The sequence below is a fragment of the Numenius arquata genome, chromosome 8 (genome assembly GCF_964106895.1).
Source record: "Numenius arquata chromosome 8, bNumArq3.hap1.1, whole genome shotgun sequence".
In the NCBI taxonomy this organism is placed as follows: Eukaryota; Metazoa; Chordata; class Aves; order Charadriiformes; family Scolopacidae; genus Numenius; species Numenius arquata.
The window spans coordinates 11,733,005-11,743,116 of NC_133583.1; the positions used below are offsets into that span (position 1 = coordinate 11,733,005).

General features: G+C 47.6%; 1 protein-coding gene across 1 annotated transcript; it reads left to right on the top strand.

Annotated features, from left to right (window-relative positions):
- The first annotated feature begins 226 nt into the window (after positions 1 to 226).
- Positions 227 to 7,697, top strand: KLF15 (KLF transcription factor 15). Its single transcript, XM_074152549.1, has 2 exons — positions 227 to 1,383; positions 7,529 to 7,697. Exons 1-2 carry the CDS (start codon positions 227 to 229, stop codon positions 7,695 to 7,697), a joined length of 1,326 nt encoding a protein of 441 aa, XP_074008650.1.
- The last annotated feature ends 2,415 nt before the right edge of the window (positions 7,698 to 10,112 follow it).

Sequence of the window (10,112 nt, forward strand, 5' to 3'; positions counted from 1 at the left end):
TGGAAGGGAGCTGTAAATCTAGAGCACGCACAGTTGGGAAATGATTTCTGAAAGAATTCTTTTGCAAATACGTGGTGCAATCCTGCAAAACGCTCCGGCCCTGACAGTCCTTAGGGGGTGGTACAGACCTATCAAAGCGTGTAGCAGCATGTGTGCTCAGTGAGACTGGATGCTTTGGACTTTCCTGCGAGCTGGAGGGCTTTATGAGCTTAGTTCATGGAGATAAATGATTAAACCGACTTCTGACTGTTGCTGTTTTGTTTTCCTACACTCAGGCTCTCACCTGAACTTTCACCGCCTGGTATATGCTGTTGGGATATCCATAACAGATCGCCCAGGAATGGTGGATCACTTGCTGCCTACTGATGAATCCTTTTCATCTACAAGATCTTCTCTTGGATACTTTGGGGACATGACAGCAGGGGTGAGGTCCTACCAAATGCTGCCCTCTCCCCTCTCGGAAGATGACAGCGACTCGTCCAGCTTTTGTTCTTGTTCCAGCCCTGACTCCCAGGTTCTCAGCTCCAGCTATGGAAGCACGTCCAGTGCGGAAAGTCAGGACAGTATCTTAGACTACTTATTGTCCCAGGCATCTTTGGGGAACACCGCTGCATCATGGTGGGACAAAAGGAGACTTCAGCCGATAGTGAAAGAGGAGTACTTTAGGTTGCCTGAATTTGCTGTGGATATGGAAGACTCAGGACCATTTCAGCCCACGCTTGAGGAAATTGAGGAATTTCTGGAGGAGAACATGCAGTTGGAGCTCAAAGAAAGACCTAAAAGTGAGACCAAGGACTTGAGAGCTTGTAGCCAAGTTTCTGTTGCTTCACTACAGCAAAAAGACCATATGTTGCCCAGCGCTAGTTTAAAAGAGAGTAAAAATGAACAGTTGAGCAGCTCAACGGAAGGTGGCCAAGCTTCAAATGGAGGAATGTCCCTGGAGAATGGGATACCGGTTATGCTCCAAATTCAGCCTGTACAGATCAAACAGGAGTCCAATACGAGCCCCAGTTCCCAAGGACCAGCACAAGAGAACATTAAAATTGCACAGCTCCTAGTCAACATCCAAGGACAGACATTTGCCCTTGTGCCTCAGATAGTTCAGTCGTCCAATTTGAACTTGTCCTCTAAATTTGTCCGCATAGCTCCCGTCCCCATCGCCGCCAAGCCAATTGGGCCAGGAGGCATGATCCAGGGTCAGACGGGAATCATCATGGGTCAGAAATTTCAAAAGAACCCTGCAGCAGAACTCATTAAAATGCACAAATGTTCTTTTCCTGGTTGTACCAAGATGTACACGAAAAGCAGCCATTTGAAAGCCCACCTGAGGAGGCATACAGGAGAAAAGCCTTTTGCATGCACTTGGCCGGGTTGCGGATGGAGGTTAGTATTGGGGGGCAGCGCTGTCAAATCCCCCTTCCACTTTTTGCTCGCTTGACCTCACTTGCCGAGCAAGTAGGTTTGCACTCTAATTTATAAACTGTTTCTGTTCCCAAAACTTGCTCGGTTGGTTTGAGAATTAAGACCTTTTTCTTCCTCTTAGGTAATCCAGGGGCTTTGATAAATTAAATAGTAGAGCATCACCTGCTGGCATCAGTGTCTTAAAAAAAATAAAAGTAGTCCATTGTAATTTGTGTTTTCGTTCCTAGAGGGTCAGATTAAGCTTGTTACTGCAGGCAATACCTTGTGTTCCCTTCGGTCTGGTTGCAACAGACCAGCTGCAGCAGATGCTCGGCTGGTACCAGCTGAGGGCTGTGAGTGAACTGGGTGGTTTAGGGCAGAATGACTGTGTGTGGCTCCAACTGCACGGGGCTGGACGTGGTCACTGAAGGGCGGTGATAAGCGAGTGTGGTTAAGAAAAGCAGTATTCTGTGCAGTGTCGTAGAAAATGCACTCCATCCTACTCCTTTTGGAAATGCTGGCAGCTCCACTCCGGCATGCATTGGGTTTTATTCTCTGCATTGATTCAGAAAAATGTGTGGGTGCCACTCAAAGTTGCAAAGAGCTGTCAGATGTAACAACATCACCAGAAGGCTGAGGTGGAGTTAAGCATTGCTTGAATGGAAGATTGCAGGTTTGATTACGCAAAATGTTCGCAGAGGGTATCATCTCTTGATTTTTCTTTTTTATTTTTTTTTTATTATTTTTTTTAATACTAGATGAAAAATTGAAACGTTAAAAAAAAAAATCAACTTTTAAGGAAACTGACAGGAGCCTTCTTCTGTCTTTCCAATTAGCTGTATTACTAGCCTGCCTGCTGGCAAGTGTTAATATACAGCACCGCAAATTATGATGGGAGGAAACAAAATCTTAACTACCTTGTATTAAATTAAACCAGATTTCTTTCAAAGAATATCCTGCAGAGCTTCAGCGAGCAATGTCTAATGAGGGAATGGGTTGTGACTGTGAGGAACAGACGAGGTAAAAAGTAACAGGAGAGGGTTGTGTAAAAATGCAAATATGTGAGACACGCAGCAGTTAGAGATGGCTGGATTGGTTTGAGGGAAAAGGTCAGAATGGGGCTGAATCCTCTGCTCCCCAACTGGACCAGTTTGAAATTTGCCTCTCGGTGGGATTGAGGAGATCAATGCAATTTGGTGATTTTCTTTCCTGTTTCAGTTTATGATGGCTCTACAATCTGGCGGTGATTTTTCTTTCCTTTTGTGCTGGTGGCACTTCTCAGTGGCTTGCTGCTCAGGATGCACGGAAATTAAAGCCATATTGTTTAGCTGACTGGTCCCATAAGCCGCAGGCTGGTTTGCTCCTGACCTGCAGCAGAGGCACTCGCTCCTTTTCATTTGGTTGCCAGAGTACGTGTGCGCAGGGAGCAGATGTGCCTCCTGCCTGTGAACGTGCCTGTGGGTGTCGTGTTGGCTTTCCTTGTGCTGGGATGTGAGCAAAGCTCTCATTTTTGTGACAAATGCATGTGACACGTGAGGGTTTGTCTGATCCACACTGAGCTTTATACCACCGCTCCCAGTGACTTGTGTGGCTCAAGATCAGGAGCCTGAAGTGTTGCCTGTGGGTGACCTTCTCCAGGTCTGTCTTATTACAGAGCTGGTGTTTTCCAGGGTGCAAAACGATGGAGGGCATTTAGAAAAAATATTAAGTGGTAAGGAATGGAGATTGAATTTACACCGGGAGCTGGAAATGCCTTCTTCCAGTGTTACAGAGACTGGTGTGGATCAAAACCAGGATGCAGGTGTAAGGTGGGCCAAGAGAAGGGCAGGTCCCGCAACCAGGAGCACCCTGAACTTTCACTCTCAGCTAGCCACAACTTTTTAAAGATGAGGAGCCCAACAGGGATGAGAAATTGATCACCTTCGGTATGAGGAATGTGTGTCCTGTCCACAAACAGCTGCTGGAAGGGCTTTTCAAACTCTCTGTTGCTGTTTGTCTTGTTGCATTTCACAGCCCAGGCTGGTATCCCAATCCCCAACACCCCAAAACTTCAGCAGGGCTCTGCTCCGAGGGGGAAAGTTTGTAGCCAGCAGGAGAGGCAGTGCTTGAGGAGCTGCTCCCTGCACTCCCAGCAATCCTTAACACCATCCGGAGATTCCCGCACATCCCCTGCACGCTGCTCCCACATCAAAGGCCAGACCCAATTGAGCACGGAATTGCTCGGTCCCCTTTCATCAATAAAGCATGTTTACCTTTTCCAGAAGCTCAGCGAGAGCTGTGATCTCACATGACTTAAGTCAAATGCATCTGGACTCTCTGTTTGCTCCCAGTTTTATATCATCTCAAATTTAAGTGCTAGAACACTGCTGGGCTCTGCTTTCCCCCTCCTTTGCCTGCATTCTTGTGCTTGCGTATTTATTTTTTCACCGACGACACTTAAGATCTGACCTCACCGAAGATAGTCATTTCAAAAACAAAACAAAGTGTTGCCTAGCACAAAGTGGCTGAGCGGTGGGGGGGTTAAAGCTTCCCCAGCTCTCTGGGCAGTCCTGCTATGGATAAGTTGCATGCCGCAACTGCACCAAGGTAGGGGAGCGCACACAGCAAACCCTTTCGCTAACCCCTGGGACGGCTGGAGAGCCCCAGGCACCTCCCTGGAGGAGGCTGAACCTTGCTTGCTTGTGCTCTTCCTTGGCACAGGGTGAGAGCTGTTTTCGGCAGGCTGCAGAGAGGCGTTCGTAAGTGGCCGGTGACCCGTTGCATTCAATAGCCCGCTGTACCGGTTGGCGCGCTGGTCCGTGTCCTGCCAGCCTGTACTTTTGGCACACGGCAGCCTCTGGTTGCTCCTGCGACAGCCCCACCAAAAAGCAGGGTGGGCCGGTCCCCAGCAGCCGTGTTACGGCGCGGAGCAGGAGAAGCTCTGGCTTTCCCTGCCCTGGCGCAGCAGCCTACAAAGCTGCAGTTGTTGTAGGGCCTGGGGGATAAGGCAATGGCGTTTAAATGCCCTGCCACAGCGCTGGGCTGGAGGCGCTTCCCTGCAGCTGGCTCCGCAGGTGACAGCGTGCGATGCAAGCTCTGCCTGGTGTGGTGGGGAGGGTTTAAAGGCTTGTAATGCGTGGGACGGAGTGAGCGTGGTGAGGACCACACGTGGGACGTGTCAGGGCAGGCATCCTTCAGTGACCTGTTTTGCTGGTGCTGTGTAAAGGAGTTTGCAGGTTTGCTGGAGTAGCGCTGGTTCACCGTAGCTGTGCTTTGGGGATGGGAAGGATGAATCCAGAGCCTGCCCTCCACGGCGGAGGAGAGATACAGCCTGGGTCAGTCTCAATGGCTGGTGGCCATGGTAGGGACCATGGAGTACTAGGCTGAAACTATTGACCTTTCTTGCCCACTGAGCCACACAGTGATGTCCTCGTTTGGCCAGGAGACACAGGACACATCCTACACATCAAGGGAGCTCTAGGATTTGTCTCCAAGTGAGATGTAGTTACAGGTCCTTTCGGGTCCTACTAGACAGAATGATGAAGGAGACTCTTCTAGTTGCTGTGAGATTGCCCAGATCCCTTCTCCTTTCTTTTGAAGGAGGAATCCTTCTAGAAATGGCAGTGGTGGGATAGTGAGGTGTTGGGGTCCCTTGTGTGTGTTTGAATTTGGCATTCCACTGGGGATTATTTGCAGTTTTCTTGGGGCGATCTTAGTGCCAGAATGTGCTGCAAATACCATTTCGCTGCAAATACCATTTCACTGCAGAGCCAGGCCACCAGATCCTCCCGGCTTCCTTCTCCTAACCTTTGCGTTGTTTTTTTGTAAACACACCGACAGCTCGAGGTTTATTTCTGTGGGGCTCTGTAAGTTGATCTTTCTGTGACTGCTGGGGAACAGTATTGCAACATTCCCGCCTCTTCAGCTAAGGACATCGTTATGAGGCAGAGTGTATTTTTGTCGGATGAACTCATCCGAGCTCCCAGGGTATGAGCGGAGCTGCTCGTTCCTGATATGCACCTCTTTCTCCCCCACCGTCCATGCAATCCCCACTGAAATGCACTCGTGGAGCTCTTGTGCAGGATTAGCCATGTGCGTACTGCACTTCTGTTGCAGATGGTGACCTTAATGGCCAAGGACATGGGACAAGGGAACCCGGCCACATCTGGTTTTACTCCTTCTCTGAGTGATAAGCCTGTATATAAGAGGACAACTCTTTGCAAAGGCTCTTTTCCTTCTCTGCTCCCTCTTTTCCCTGGTTGCCACCACTGGCAACAGGTCCATTCCTGGTCCGGCGCTGTGTCCCATTGAGGCAGTGTGCACAGACAGTATCCTGCCTTCTCCAGAAAGATGCTTAGTCCCACTCATCTGTAACTCTACAAGGACATCCCTCCAGGGATGTGGCACTGGGACTGACTTACTGCTAAGGACTTGGGAGAAATCCCTGGCCCTGCTGCTCCCTGGTCTGGACTGTGGTTTTGGGAAGCCATGGCTGGAGGGACCAGGGTTGCTAGAGAAAGCAGATACGCAGGCATTAGGGGTGCCAAGAAAGCCCTGTCACAGCCTTTATGAAGGAGATGTGTCCCAGGCAAGGAACAGGTTGATGGCTCCATTAGGGCATCTGCCTATTACTCTTAATGGTGAATATGACTCTTTGACGATGAGGATACAAAAGCAAGGACAAGGCAGGAAAGCAAGAGAATGGATGAAGGAGCATCCATTAGAAATGCTCCTGGAAGACGTGTCCACACCGTATCTTACCCATAGCGAGTATCTGCATCTGCTTTGTGCTGGCTGCAGAATGCTCTCTGGGTAGCATCGCTGGACTGAAGAGCTGCGGAACTGTGGAAACCATTCCCAGCTTTCCCAATGCCTGCGCTCTGTTCCTCAACTGGTGGTGGGAGATCAGAGCTAATCAAAACCTTTTTGTGGAAATTTATTTTTCTTGTATGAAGGACTTATTCATAGGAGCCCAACAGTCCTGTTTTTCCCCCTTTCATAAAAATAGCATATTCGCTCCGTTGATGATGTGATATTTTGCTCCAGAAGGACGCATTTTTTTACATGTTCTTTCCCCCATTTATCCAGCTAGTGCCCATGACTTCATTTATTTATTGTAAATAAACAGCTGATACCGTTTCTTGCAAGCTCCCTTTCTGTGCCACCCTTTGTTACTGCTCTGGCAACAAAACACTTAATTGCCCTTTGTCAGACAGCAAATTTTTTGTACCCATCTGGACGGGGCTGTTTTAATGTGGCATTATTAATTAACCCTGTGGCTCCCAATCAGGTCCAAGCTGGAAATAGAGCCAGGCCTGCTGTTAAGACCAAAGGATTAGCTGATTTGGGTTCAGTAAAGCCTGTGGGATTCACGGTGGCTGTTTGGGGATTTTTCGGTGGAGATGGAAGGTGGGAAATATCTAAAATTGAAATGACCCTGGGAGACAACTTTGGTAATTAAAGGCTGAATCTTGATTTCAGTTTACCCATGAAGTAACTATGCTAATGGCCATTGGGGCCCACCTGGTTGTCAGCTGTTACAATGTTGAGCATCTCTGGTACTGAGATGTTAATGACTCTTTATTTAGCCTGCAGGAGCACCAATTTTTCAGCTTGGTCCGATAAGCCATGTAGCTCCTGGGTAGTTCTGTCTGTCTGTTATTTGGAGCCCACCTCAAACTACGTGCAATTACTGGATGTCTGTTGTGCTCCTGTCAGTGGGAGCATGGGCCAGACCTTACCTGTGGGACGCTTGTTGGTATCTCTGCTTGAGAATGGTCCCTGCTTGAATTTGCAGGAGGGAGGTTGCGGGACAGTCTTTGAAGAGGATTGGTAGAAGGATCAAGAGCAGCGCTGTTTCAGTTGAGCTGTACCCATGTTATTTGGTTTAGGGCAAGGTTGGTACAAACGTTGCCTCCATACGTTGCTCTGAGCCCAGAGTCGGTGTGGGAGAAGGTTGATAATTGTGTGTTTGTACTGCCACTGCTGACTGCTGGTTGGGACCAGACCCAGCCTGTTGTGTGTCCCTTTCATATTGTACATTTGGGTTTTGCCAGAAGCAGTCTCCCAGTGGCCTGAGGGGACGTTTTTTTTCCATTGTGAGAGTGTAAGAACCCTTTTACCTGAAAAGGCATCTCTTCTCTTGCAGGTTCTCCAGGTCAGATGAGCTGTCCCGGCACAGGCGCTCCCACTCGGGGGTGAAACCCTATCAGTGTCCCGTCTGCGAGAAGAAGTTTGCTCGAAGTGACCACTTGTCCAAACATGTCAAGGTGCATCGGTTCCCACGAAGCAACCGCTCCGTCCGCTCCGTGAACTGATTGGTCCCGCTTTCCCCTTCCCACCCAGCCATCCTACAACAGCCGATGACAGCACTTTGCTCACTATATTTCTAGTGATAATTTATTTGTCTCCACAGAACAGTCAATGCTGTTACTTGATACCACCATGTTTGAGTGTCCCAGGTCCTTTGAAGATGATTTGAGAATGAAGTTCTTTTTGGGTCAAGGGAGGGGGGTGCTTCTTCCTTTTTTTTTTTTTTTTTTTTTTTTTAAGGATATTATTTTCCTTTCCTTCTATCTTTCCCTCCTTTGCTGCTGCTTCTTTTGGAAATTACAGTGTTTTATTTTTAGCTGTTTTCTGCTGCACAGGAAAATGTAAGAGTTGCTTGCTGCTAGTTAATTATAGCCCTGGCATTCCTAAGGGCTTTGCTCATGTACAGGCCATTCATTGTGAGTTTTTATTAAGCTGCTCTATTTGTCCAGTTTGGAAACAGCAAATTCCTTTTGAAATGAAAACAACTCCTTTGTTTTTGGGTCGCCTGAGCCAAGGATTTGTAGGGGCTGGCCATAGGAGGAGGAACAGTGGGAGTTGGGGACAGGGGGAGGTAAGGCATGGAGAGTGCTGGAATGCGCCTCTCTGCCTTCTCTGGCTCACATTAACCTTTTCCTTGGCTAGGGCTATATATAAATATTTATGTATATATATTCATACATACATATATATATATTTAAGCAAAGGCATATCCCAAACAAACCCAGAAGCTCAGGCTGGATGAAATGGCTTGGAGTGGGGCCTTTTGGTGCGGCTGAATGCGTACGGTGTTCATGCTTCTCCTGTCCTGTGCTGCTGTGGGGGTGGAAGGATGCACACGTGTCGAAGGAAACGCTGCTTTCCTTTGAGTTTGGTTCTCAGCACCCACTGTCTTTAGCAGAAGAGCTGTTGTCTAGTGTGTAAAGCAGCAGGAAGCCATTTGTGGAATGGCTGAGCTCTGTTTCTGTCTCTGCTCCTGTCCTCTTGTGTGAGCTTGGGGGAGAAACCAGAGCGCCAGCCCTGGAGGTGCCCAGTGGTCCTGGTGAGCACCAGGCATCCTGAGCATCCACTGCAAGTCAACGCCTTGCTGGTTGGAGCTAAGTCTCCACTTGTCTGCTGGCAGCAGGGTCTTGTAGGATGTACCTGTGCCCAGGGGAGGGTGGTAGGCATCAAGGCCAGGTGGGACAGCACCGTGAGATCTTCTGTCCAAGGGTGATCTTCAGTGCTAATCCTCTCCTGACCCACAGCCATGTCAGAGCTCCATGCAGCTAGGGTGGGCGAATGGGTGAGAACAGTAGCCAAAAGAAACGAATTTGTGTGGTAGCTGGCAAAGAAGGGAATTAAACAAATAATCAGATGGTAGCAGGCGATTTTGTTTGTGTTTCTTCTTCTTGTTTTGTTTTTCCTTTTGAACTCTGGCGATTGTAAGAAGCTTTAGAAGAAAATAGAATTCAGTAATTAGGAACGATTTCATAATGGATGTTGCATTTCCTTTCCATTTGCAGGCGGCATCTGTTTGTCTCTTTGTTGGCAAAATGGGAAATAGGAAACTGCGATAGGAAACTGCGCTAGGCAGAGCAGGGGCCCGCGCTGTGCAAGAACAGCAGGTCTAGCTAAAGCGAATGCATTCCTTTTGTCCTCTAGAAATTAATATAAATGAACTATCATCTATTGACCGGTTTATATCACATCCTATGAATGTATGTAAATAAAACTGTACATAGATGCATATCTATATAAAATATCTTTTAATAACGTATCAAAATTTGTGTAAATTGGAAACAAAAAACCTATAAAGCCAGTGTACATAAGTTACAATTCTGTATATTTTCTTTTGTTCTTCATAAAAATATATTTACTTTGACAATAAAATGAAAATGGAAATTTTAAATCCCTTCTTGAAATTATTATTCATTAATTTCCTTTGTAGCCAGCTCTGTAATCAGGACATTAGCGCTTGAAATTTTGATTCACCTGGACATAGCTTTTCAAGTGCTGGGTAACAGGGAGATGATGGAACAGATCTGAAGTTGCTGTCAGAAGTTTTTCTCATCTCAGAAAGTTCTTGGGAGGCGCGAGATGTTTCAGCTCTCCCTTTGCCGGAGCCCTCACGCCTCACCTGGCAGCCATACTGGGACCCAAATGCCTTCTGTGGTTTCCGACCGCTGTGGAACAGGTCTGCAGCTGTAGCAAAACTGTGGTTAATACATTAGAGCAAGCAGATTTTAAGGGAATTCAAGCTCTAGTAGTTTATGTGAAGGAGGAAGGGCTTCAGAGGCTGCTTGAGACTGTGACGGTGACTCACTGTGTGACCGAGGACAAAGAACTCAATTGCCATGTGCTGCAGTTCCCTTTCTTGTAAAATGGGGATGATAATGCATCATGGTGATACTATGGGACTTAATTTACATTTGTGTGATCCT

Coding starts and splice junctions, on each gene's coding strand:
- KLF15 (XM_074152549.1), top strand. CDS start 227: ATGATTAAACCGACTTCTGACTGTTGCTGTTTTGTTTTCCTACACTCA. Junction 1,384..7,528: donor TGGCCGGGTTGCGGATGGAG/GTTAGTATTGGG, acceptor CTTCTCTTGCAG/GTTCTCCAGGTCAGATGAGC.